The 12,475-nt window shown below is 38.0% G+C and overlaps 1 protein-coding gene across 1 annotated transcript in view; it reads right to left on the bottom strand.

The window, feature by feature from the left end:
• Nucleotides 1–12,475, bottom strand: part of EHD3 (EH domain containing 3) — an 846,156-nt gene that overhangs the window by 493,059 nt on the left and 340,622 nt on the right. The window contains exon 3 of the mRNA XM_044058901.1: nucleotides 4,566–4,663. Coding sequence (XP_043914836.1) covers nucleotides 4,566–4,663 — 98 coding nt within the window. The remainder of the gene's footprint in view (nucleotides 1–4,565; nucleotides 4,664–12,475) is intronic.

Below are 12,475 nucleotides of genomic sequence, written 5' to 3'. Positions count from 1 at the left end.
ACACATACACTACATCACTGACACTGCACCAACAAAAACTGCACTGGCAGTGTTTTCAAAAGCAAACATGTACTGCCCAGTTGAAAGATAGTGAATTTATACTGATGAATTGAAGCCTCAAACATTTAGAACTCAGTGACTACCAGGTTAGCCATCTTGCCTGCTTTCATTTACAACCAATTTTTATTTTATTTTATGCACAGTGGTGGAGAAATGTGATAAAATGACATACTTTGGATGGTGTATCTTATAGTTAAAGGCATAACCTTGATCTCCCCCTATTCCAAATGATACACAGAACTGAGTTTTATGAATATGAAACAACATGAAGGCATGACAGACTGAGATTATAACAAAGTAATCTCATAACCTCTTAACCTGACACCAAAAAAAAAGAAACACCCAAACGACTGAGCAAAAAAAGAAAGCAGCCACAAAAAGCTCCACTACACAAAGGAATTTATTTGACTTTAGCGCTTTCTTCCGCACAATGTCTGGACTTCATCAGAATGAAGTTAAAACATCACTTCCTCATTTAAAAAGCAGCAGACCCACCCCCAATTAATTACTTCACAAAGATAAAGGTGACATAAACACAAATATTCATACCAACAAAATAATTACAGTGTATAAAAAAATGATACCCATGAATCAAAAACACATAATTAAAACCATCTTTTAAAATATTAACATAGATTTCAATTTTAAATAGCTGCAAATTGAAATGAAATCATTTAAACCAGGTTTACGCCCAGCATTACATCTGAGCTGTCACTTCAATTCCAGGAATTCCAAAAGAATATCTCTAGGCCCACCTCTGGGATCATTTTCCAAGCCATCAATAACTAAATCTAAAAGAATGCGTTGGATATTTTTTGAGATGCCTAAACAGGGCATTACACTCATCTTTCTTTTTAATGTCATAACCATGCCGATAAATTCTGAACCTAAAATGCTTAATAGTTTTTCCAATATAGAAAAAGGTGCAGTCTTGGCAAATTGCTGCATCAACTACCCCTTTGCTGTCACATTTGAACTTCCTCTTCAACTTAATGTAACCATACCCAGGTATATACACTTCTGTGCCTTCCAAAATCATTTTACATTGAGTGCAGTGACCACACTTGCTCATTTTACCAGTGTTGGAACTAAAAATATTTCTTTCAATCATCGTCTTAAAGCACACATCTTTTTGATAAACTATGATGGGACTGTCTCTAAGTTTACTGGAAATCCCCGGGTCATACCTAAAAATGGCTCAGTATTTATCAATAGTTTGTTTAATCTCTCTGAAATGTAAATTATAGGGTAGAACCAAAGCTTTACTATAACCCGTTTTTTTGTTATTATTCCCAAAATTGATTACAGCTTGATTCTCACTAGAACCCAATAAAGGACTATAAAAACCATCATGCCTTTTCCTTTTAACTTCTGTAAAAATTTCACAGCGAAATCTTGTGGATATCCTCTTTTTGAAAACATGTCCCATAGTTTACTACACTCAATTAGAAACTGTGCTTCTTGACTAAACCATCCTTGCCAATCTGACACATTGGCCCTTGACAATGGACTTTTTTTGATGAATAGGGTGCCAACTTTGAAAATGCAAGTAAGAGCTGGATTGAGTAGGTTTTCTTTATAAATTTGATTCAAATCTCCTGGCTTCTCTGTTTTTGATAATGGACATATCAAGGAAATTGACATATTCATAATCCACGGTCATGGTAAATTGCAGAAAATCTGTAGAGGTATTGATAAACTGAAGCAACTGCTCAAGTCTATCTCTAGAATCATGCCAAAAAGTAATACCATCATCAATAAAATGTTTATCTAGGCACCAACTATCCTTGAAATCAGAGGTGAATAAAATATTGGTTTTCCAAAATGCCATAACGATGTTGGCAATGACTGGTGTGCATGTAGCACCCATGGCCACACTATTAATTTGTTTAAATAGGTGCCCTTCAAAATTGATGAAATTGTTCCAAAGAACAATCTCCATCAAAGAGCTCAGGGTGAGGCTTTTGTTGTTCCCGAAACTGGTGTGTAGTGCCAAAAATTTAAAAAAAAAACAGTCAATGCCAATGTCATGTGGAATAGTCGTGTATTAATGGAGTGGCCATGGGTGCATTTATTGACGATATTTTTTGGCACAGACCAGTCTACCTACCCAGTTATGTAAAAAAAAAAAGAACAAATAAGAACAAATAAAAAGTCACAATGCATCCAAAATGATACAGCTGATAACTTTCTGTTAGATATGAAACTGTAAGGCCTTTGAAGTAGAAATTACATCTTATGGATTTTGTGACATTGTTTGGAAAGGTAACAGAAGCAATTGATGAAGGGCTGAGAGTGTTTACTGGTTATTTTGGCCTTGCTAAGATTTTTAAACTGCCACAGAAGGGATTAAATGGCAAATTAAAAATATTAAAGGGCAACCCATAAGTAATTCAATGGGTAAAACACTGGTTAAATACTATGACACAACAAATCTTGACACAGATTATTTATTTATCCCAACAGGGGTTACCAGTGAAACCCTACAGAGTTCTGTACTAGAACTACTTTTTTGGAGTATTCTTCTACAGTCTAAAAGTGGAAAATGGGCTATAGCTAAACAAATAAACTGATGACTGCAAACAGGGTAAATGACTATATGAGTAAAAATGCTGACATTCTCAGAGACAGTTTACATGACCTCATACGTAATGTCTGTAAATGTAGCATCATGAGACTTGGCAAAAAGTACATAAATTATAACTATAATATCAATTGTCAAATCATGAAAAGTTGCCACCATTAAGGTTTACTGAAAATGGCAGACAGGTTAAAAATTGATCAGTGTGAATACAGCTATGTTCCTTAATAAAAAAAAATCATTGAGTTGGAAAAATTAATTATTCATAACATTTTCAGAAACTAGCTTTGTATACCATTTTGATCCAGTTTTGTTTCAAAGGTCTGTGTTAGAATAAGCACATGGCAAAGCTAAAACCAAAATGGAGAACTCAATACAAAATAAATACCAACTATAGAAAAACATGACAAACATATTTAACACTTTCCAAGATTATGGAATGAGTTTACCCTTACACTCAAAAATCAGAAATTAACTTCAATCCAAAATTATCTTTATGTGTATAAATGTTAAACAGAAAATTCCGCCAAATAGTTATGGTGAAAGTTTCTTGATGACCAAGGGGCCATAAGCTTGACAGTTAAGCCGATTAATCTATGTTGTAAACAAGGACTGATGAGATTCCCAATATATTTGCAGTGGAAATGGTACACCAAAACCAACCATGAAATGTACAACCACCACTGGGAACCACACTGAAAAATGGAAGGGGCTATAAATAAAGAAGGGTCTGCAAAGATGAGGTGGTAAATGCTGATAAGATGGGTTATACATTCTATATATTTTCCAATTTAATATGTCTCGAGTTTAGAGAGCCACTGGCAATGCAAACCAAGTCAATTTTGGCTTAGTCTACAGCCTTGTTTAGAAGAAAAATGCAAAGTAAAAGCATGTGGGATTTATGTGAACAACATAGTAAAAATCATTTTCTTCTATGATCAATAAACTACCTTATACATGTAACAATTATCATTCCTTGGGGGAAAAAACTGTGCATTTTCTAATTATCTCCAATCTGTATTTTCTGTCCCCATCTGTATTTCTGCCAAGCAGTTATAGTTGTTTATGGGCATAAGAAGAAAAGCTTAAGGTTCACTCTACTTTTTTGCTGCATTATAAACCAATGCTAGTTACTTGTTGGAACCGCGAATGGAAACATTATGCCAAAAAGAACAATCAGAAAGGACAGCAGTACAATTCATTAAATCACTAAACATTGTACTCAGATCTGAATGAAAATTAGCTATACTACTCTGTTGCTTTTTTATTTCTAAGGTTCACACATTTATATTAAAGCTTTTATACATTTGTTCTCCACTTCAGTCTTGCATTACAAGCCCTTCTCTAATCCTGTTCTCCATTTCAGTCTTGCATTACAAGCCCTTCCCTAATCCAAGTCATTCCATCTAATGTCAATTTCCTCATTAGCCCTCCTGAGCTCCACAAACAGTGGAATATGGCTGTGATGATGATCTGACATACATACACACAAACAATCGCATACTCACATATACCCACAAACAGACATGCACTTCTGTGTACACATTAAGAATCAGCTGTATCATATCATTCCATAATCTTTTACTATTTCACATATAGGGAAACAGAAATTACTAGCAGCCAGATGCATTTCTTGAGCATGGAACATAATTAATCTGCAGTAAGCAATACACAGACACACAGACATACACACACAGTAGCCTTTGATATGCCATGTTTCGCACATAAAGATGCAAAAAGTATTTTTAGAATGCAGCCTGCAATCAATAAAAAGATAAATATGTTCATACTATTTGTTAGATTCTTGTGATTATTCTATAATTGTCTGATAAGGTTATGTGGATGAAGCTAGTAATATAGCTCCTACACTGGGAAAAGCATGACAAAAGATAACACATATATGATGATCTGTTGTATCTCTTACCTCTGCTGATTCGCTGTTTCTCTCCAGACAGGATGCCTGGGGTATCAATGACGCTAATGCTCTCCAGCACTGGATTGGGTAGCTGAGCACACACAAACCTGTAGAAATTCAACAGTATTAGTAAATGTTCATCTGATGTTCTACAAGCAACAGTTACACTCATGCAGTTTGTGCAAACAGTGCAGAGTTGACAAGCTTATGAAACTGCAATGAATAAAGTCAAACATGCATCTTTTTCACTCATTTGTGTAGTTACTACATATAGAACGGACACAACTCATCTCTCTTATTATTTTGCTATATCACAGGTGCTTTTTATTTATTTTTCACCTTCACTAAGCATTCTGGCACACCACTCATCTTAGGTTCAAAGGTTCTTATTAAGCTTATAGCCAAGGAGACCATCAAGAAGTTCAGCCACATCACCCAGTACTGGTGGGAGACTAGCAAGGTCCTCCTCTTAAGCAGATTTCCCCCACAGATCCAAGGGTAGAAAATTGAGATCACCCATCCAATCATTTAGACTTCTTTTAAAGGTTGATAGGTAAGTACTCTGCTTAATATGTAAGGGTATCCTATCCCTCAGGTTTGGGACACATTGGGTTAACTTACATATCACACCATCCATTTTTTGTTGATGCTATAGTACAGGTTTAAGTCTCTAGAATGAACACTTGCTTTGCCACTAGTTTTATTTAGGTGAATGACTTCAGAGAGTACTGGGATCATTCATAGCATGGATTCCTAATCATTCCTCAAGAGGCTATATGCCACTGAGATGGGTAAAAGGCTGTTAATATACCACAATATCTGACAGTACTGAGTCCTGTGATCTTTCTGATGAGAAAACCAAAAAAGAAATAAAAACAGCACACTTGCCTTTGGTGCAGAAGATTGCGGGTTTTATTCCCACACCAGGGAGATTAATTGCTGACATTCAGTGCAGTACACAGATGGATCAAAACTTGGAAGACCTCATGATCTAGTTTCCATTCATGACAGTCTGGCTTGGTCAGCTCGTCTGTCACAAAATTTTATTCTGACATAATGTAGAATGCCTGTAGAGTGAGACTGTGTTTTGAAGCTATATGCAGAGGTAACATGGCTAGTCTGCAAAGGGGGTACAACCTAGTTCTCCCTGGCTTATTGATGTACCACAGTACTGTGGTATTGTTTGTAACCACTTGAAGAGGTCCTGGGGACGAAAGATGGTTTAGACAGTTGAGTGCCTTGATCTTGATATTTTGGTGCTTGCACCTGTCCTCAGTGATCCGCAACCCCTGCACTTTCATCCCTCATGAAACTGCAGCCCAAGCGAAGTCTAAAGCATTTGTGGTGACTGACTGCTTTACAGAAGGGAGGGAGAAGAGGAAACCTGGATTCAGGGATATCTGTCTTCTCCACCAAATTATCTCTTTTCTGACAAACCTCAGCACTGGCATTTGAAAAGATAAAGAGTGTTGAATGTGGGACCAAAGCGATTTCAGATACCACTATTTCTTTCTCATGTGGAGTCTTGCCAGGGCTATCATGAGAATCATAGATACTATGAGACCCAAAATCGTGAGGTATTCCCTTGTAACAGAAGTCTTGAGTATAAAACCTTAGAAACAGAGCTGGATAAAGATCCATTTTTTCATGTGGAAGAAAAATTCTTTGAACCCAGGTGGCTAGTTGATATCCGAGGAACATAATCCTGTGTTAGGGAGTTAAGAAAGACTTATGAATATTCTATGGGAATCCCAGCTTGTATTAGAGATCCCTCAGCTAAGACAGGAATTCCTGACACTTTGAAAAATGCTCTTCATATACAAGCAAGTCATCTAAATATGGAAAAATGTGGATACCCTGTAGCCCATAATGAGCTATTACTGGAGCTAGACACTTTGTGAACACTCTTGGTACAGTGGATACACCAAACGATAAGTCAGAAAACTGATAATGTGATCCTGAGACACAAAACATTACGAAACGTCTGAAGTCTGGATGAAAACAGATGTGATAAAAAGCATCTTTTAAGTCTAATATTACCAAAAAACTGAAAAAAAAAGAAGAAGAGGTAATAGGCTGTAAAGTGACATTATTTTGAATATGGGGACTATCACAAACAAAATTAAAAAAAGAAAGATCCAGAACTGAAGTATTTTCTTTCGGTAAAGAGTTACAGAACAGCTGGGTAACTACAGCAGAACTAGTAAGGGAGATGGCTAGAAAGGTGCTTGGTATGACATCTGGAAAGAGGAGGGAGGACAAGGAGACCTGGTGGTGGAATGAGGAAGTACAGGAGAGTATACAGAGAAAGAAGTTGGTGAAGAAGTGGGACTGTCAGAGAGATGAAGAAAGTAGACAGGAGTATAAGGAGATGAGGTGCATGACAAAGAGAGAGGTGGCAAAGGCTAAGGATAAGGCATATGAAGAGTTGTATGAAAGGTTGGACACTAAGAAGAGAGAAAAGGACCTGTACCAACTGGCTAGACAGAGGGACCGAGACTGTAAAGATGTGCAGCAGGAAAGGGTGATAAAGGATAATGAGGGAAATGTACTCACAAGCGAGGAGAGTGTGTTGAGCAGATGGAAAGAGTACTTTGAGGGGCTGATGAATGAAGAGAATGAGAGGGAGAGAAGATTAGACGATGTGCAGATAGTGAATCATGAAGTGCAGTGGATTAGCAAGGAGGAAGTAAGGATGGCTATGAAGAGGATGAAGAATGGAAAGGCTGTTGGTCCAGATGACATACCTGTGGAAGCATGGAGTTGTTTAGGTGAAATGGCAGTGGAGTTTTTAACTAGATTGTTTAATGAAATCTTGGAAAGTGAGAGGATGCCTGAGGAATGGAGAAAAAGTGTTTTAGCACCGATTTTTAAGAATAAGGGTGATGTTCAGAGCTGTAGTAACTACAGAGGGATTAAATTGATCAGTCACAGCTTGAAGTTATGGGAAAGAGTAGGGGAAGCTAGGTTAAGAAGGGACATGATGATTAGTGAACAGCAGTATGGTTTCATGCCAGGAAAGAGCACTACAGATGCAATGTTTGTTCTGAGAGTGTTGATGGAGAAGTACAGAGAAGGTCAGAAGGAGTTGCATTGTGTCTTTGTGGACTTGAGAAAGCATATGACAAGGTGCCTAGAGAGGGGTTGTAGTATTGTATGAGGAAGTCAGTTGTGTCAGAGAAGTAGGTAAGAGTGGTACAGGATATGTACGAGGGTAGTGTGACAGCGGTGAGGTCTGCAGTGGGAGTGACAGATGCGTTTAAGGTGGAGGTGGGATTACATCAAGGATCAGCTCTGAGCTCTTTCTTATTTGCAATGGTGATGGACAGGTTGACAGATGAGTTCAGACAGGAGTCCCCGTGGACTATGATGTTTGTAGATGACATTGTGATCTGTAGTGAGAGTAGAGAATAGGTGGGGGAGACCCTGGAGAGGTGCAGATATGCTCTAGAGAGGAGAAGAATGAAGGTCAGCAGGACTAAGACAGAATATATGTGTATGAATGAGAGGGAGGGTAGAGGAATGGTGAGGATGCAGGGAGTAGAGGTGGCGAAGGAGGATGAGTTTAAATACTTGGGATCAACAGTACAGAGTAATGGTGAGTGTGGAAGAGAGGTGAAGAAGAGAGCACAGGCAGGATGGATTGGGTGGAGAAGAGTGTCAGGAGTGATTTGTGACAGACTAGTACCAGTAAGAGTGAAAGGGAAGGTCTACAAGAGGGTAGTGAGACCAGCTATGTTATATGGGTGGAGACAGTGGCATTGACAAAAAGGCAGGAGTCAGAGCTTGAAGTGGCAGAGTTGAAGATGTTAAGCTTTGCACTGGGTGTGACGAGGGTGGACAGGATTAGGAATAAGTATATTAGAGGGTCAGCCCAGGTTGGAAGGTTTGGAGACAAAGCCAGAGAGGCAAGATTACATTGGTTTGGACATGTGCTAAGGAGGGATGCTGAGTATATTGGGAAAAGGATGCTAAGGATGAAGCTGCCAGGTAACACAAAAAGAGGAAGGCCTAAGATAAGGTTTATGGATGTGGTGAGAGAGGACATGCAGGTGGTTGGTGTGACAGAGCAAGATGCAGAGGACAGGAAGAAATGGAATCAGATGATCCGCTGTGGTGACCCCTAACAGGAACAGCCGAAAGAAGAAGCAGCAGCACAAGAAAAACCCTTGAATAAAAGCTGTTCTCCACTTGGGAAGGAGGAACTGATTCTATCACTCCTTGGGACAGCATGTGAAGAAGAACAGGTGAAAAGAAGAGAGTCTGATCTGCACAATGAGGAATGTCCCCCTGGAGAGGAAGAATTCTCTCCCATTGCCATCTGTAACCTTGAGAAACGATTTTTCGAATCCATTTGTCTGAAACATTCTGTTGCTAAAGTGAAAAATGAAGATTCTGCCTTTCTAGAAGAAAAAAAGGAGCTAGAGTGAGAGGGGTCACAATGTATTTTTAATAGTTATGCATACTTATTGGACTGTCCTTGGTAATTGGAATATTTGAAGCTGCTTTTTGGAACCCCTTGCCATTTCCTCCTAAATGTGTTTACCTGAATTTTACTGAGGCTGTTTAATTTGTTTTGTTTTTCTTTTTGCAAAAACTGGATGAGGAGACAGAATCCCTTAGACAATTTGGAAAAGAAGTGTTGAAAAATCTTAGGAGATTCCCAGGATCAGCTTGCCCCTTTCATCACTCATTTTGATCACCTCTGCAACAGAAGGGCGAAAAACTAATTTTTATTCAAGGGAGAATTTAAAATCAACTAGGAGGTTCTGAGAATGCAGCCATTCGAGCCTCTTCAAAAAAATATCAGTGGCCATAACCCAGGAAGAAGTATCAACACGGTCATACTCACACTGAAAACAGTAAGTAGCGACCTGTGCAATAGAAGAAACTTAGTTAGTGAACGCAGATTTTCACTCAAGAAGAAACTGCAGATAAAACATTCCTCATACTTTCACAGTTTGTAAGAAAAAAAGTTAACATATGACCCTGACAATTCAAAATTTTGAAAATACAATTTGCAGAAGTTTTCACTTTTTTTCCCATACTTATCAATAATTTTCTCATCCTTATCAGAAAGAGTAGAATTGGAATTAACTGAGTGCTTAGCAGCAATGGGATCAACTCCTGGGTGAGGTTTAAGAATACTTAAAAAACCGAGGAACTTTAAACATCCTAGTTGCCTTTTTTGCAAGTAGTAACATACAAATCCTCTAAATCAGACAGAACAGGAATAATAGGTATGGGTTCTGGAATATCCTTCTGTAACAACTCATGGTATTTTTCTGAGGGACAGAGAAACATCAGTGTTCTCCATTATAAATGCTGGCACATTCAGCAATGGTCTCAGAAAAAGAGAAACATCCACAGGGAGAATCAGAAACTAAGCTCTCCTATGAGTCTGAATTAAAAATCTGAGGAAAAAAAAAAAACAACATCCTTCCCAACATCTTCCTGTTCACACTTGGAATCCTGAATCTCTTCAGGAAAAGAGGGATCCCTCTTTCTTTTACCAGAAACTACTTTACAAGAAGGATCAATAAATTAAGCCCTGAGCCAGACACAGTGTACTACACATATCAAGAAAATTGAGGTGGAGTAGCTACATCCTTGGATTTCTGTTTCTTTTTGACAGGAAAAATGGGGCCAACCATGTTTCTAAATGCACCAGCAGCTTCCTCCCCAAGGATGGGCACAACATTCTGACTAGCATTCTGACACAAAAGGGAAACCTTTCCTGTTCCCTTTCCCAGGACTGACAAGAGTGGCTCTCCCTTGACAGCTGAGGGGGACCCCAACAGGTCCCTAGTGGCTGTAGGTGCTACACAAGTGTGACCTGGGTTAAAAGATGAGTGGTATGAGGTTCAACAAATGGTCACAGCAGTCATCCACCAGTGGCTGAGGCAAACTGTTTGCCTGCTGATGTGCAAGGGCTGTTTGCTTAATCTTTTTCTTTTTGTGGCTGGAAGAACTGACTATGGGACCAGTAGTCTGTTCCACAGTCAAGCCAAAAATTATGCTTCTTTCCAGGGGAAGACAAGCAGCAATTACTGGATAGAACTACCAGTCCAAAAAAGTTGCTTTTTTCAGAAAAACACAGTAAAAGGCACTTTAAAATTCTATGTCAGCCCCACAAAAGTAAACTAAATACAATTTATCCAGGGCCAAAAAGGATTTAGTAACTTTACACTATTTTTAAGCTGCCAGAAAAAATGAGCTCTCCATTTAAAAGTATGTTACAGCTTCAAGACAGTTTATTAAAGCACAATGCCTAGCATTAACTCATTGAAGGCTGTAGTGCCTTTTTTGTAAGCGTACAGTTCGCACCCACAGCTCCTTATGGCGTCCAGACCTGTTTTGGGTCTGGCTTTTTTAACTAAGTGATTTACCCGCTAGTAATAGTCATTATTAGAAAGTGCAAGAAGCTATTAACAAAATGACACCACAACTGGTAATCTTGGATGTCCTGCAGTGGAGAAATTAATCACTTGTTTTACTTATTATTAAGATTTTCATACTTATGTTCATATTTTCACAACCAAGACAGCTACATGCTATTGACTGGTATGGTAAGGTGTGATACGCCATGGTGGGAGACAGGAAAATGCATCATCATTGTCTATTTATATTACATTATACCTGAGATACTGTTAGCTGTTTGTCAGTAATTACAAAAATAAGCAATATTTCCATATGTATATAACACTTTAAAAAACAAGTGACTTACAAACTGTTGGATAATATCAAATAAAACCGTACCTGTTGTTGAAGAAAACTGTTTTTGATAGTCATACTGTAAGCTACACGTCTTGAGAGATATTCAATGTTATTTATATTGCTAATTATATAATTATGCAAATGTTTTATATTTCTGTAAATATATAAATAAACATGCATGTCTATTGACATAGGAAAGCTTATGTTTGATTAACAGAATTTTTCTAACAATGTCTCAGTTGTCAGTTTCCAAGATATGATCATTTTTTTTGAAAGTTTAGCAAAACATATACTTTTAGGCTTATTTGCATTACGATAGATTATAGTATTTATGGAAAGACTGAATGCACTGACTATTACACTGCAAAGAATACATCTTACTGATTTCATTAATACTTGTACAGTTTTGACAGCTTTTGTTGTTCACAAAATATTTATCTTCATTTATCTTATGCTTTTTACATTTATTTTTCAGAAAATGCTCTAAAATGCAACTTGTGTAGGCTGCTGGAGGTGTGACATTTCTCATGACATAGGTGTTAATGAGTTAAATGAGTTTTCCTGAACAAGAAAGTACTACAACATCAACAAAATTAGGAAAAGGGAAGTTCTTCCCTCAAAGGGAGCTTATCTTTCTAGCAAAGATAAGTGAAAGGCAGTAAAGCCCTGAAGGGCTTCATACCCAAATTTGTCTTTCAGTCTACTCAGCTTGACCTGCATGACAGTTTGGGTGTGTGGAAGGTGCCCTAAAGCTTTGGAGGCAGAATAGCTGTTATATCCTTGGAAAGATAACCAATATGGCTAAGGCTACTGCAGCAGTGATCAATATGATGAAGACATAGGCATTTGATTTTACATTTTAACAATTTGACATTTCACCATTGCTTGATGTAAGTATATTGCTCTTCAGTGTGTTGACACATGGACCCATATGAATGTCAGTTTACTCTCTTTTAACTTGAAAGAAACTGCCACAAAACACAACAAATAGCCTGTGACCATCTCTCTCTCTCTCTCTCTCTCTCTCTCTCTCTCTCTCTGAATGTTGCTTACTCTAGTAGGCAAAAGAGATCTGGAGATGACAAGTTCCCAATGTATTGTGTGCAAAGGACAGATGCTTAGTAACCAGTTTTAGATGTCAAGTTGGCTATCATCTGGCAACATGCACTTTGATGATGATCCATCCTCATACAAAATATGCT

Source organism: Protopterus annectens, chromosome 1.part2 (genome assembly GCF_019279795.1).
Source record: "Protopterus annectens isolate FY-2018-M chromosome 1.part2, PAN1.0, whole genome shotgun sequence".
In the NCBI taxonomy this organism is placed as follows: domain Eukaryota; kingdom Metazoa; phylum Chordata; order Ceratodontiformes; family Protopteridae; genus Protopterus; species Protopterus annectens.
The sequence above is the reverse complement of the archived record's forward strand: the minus strand, read 5'-3'. Positions and strand labels throughout refer to the sequence as shown.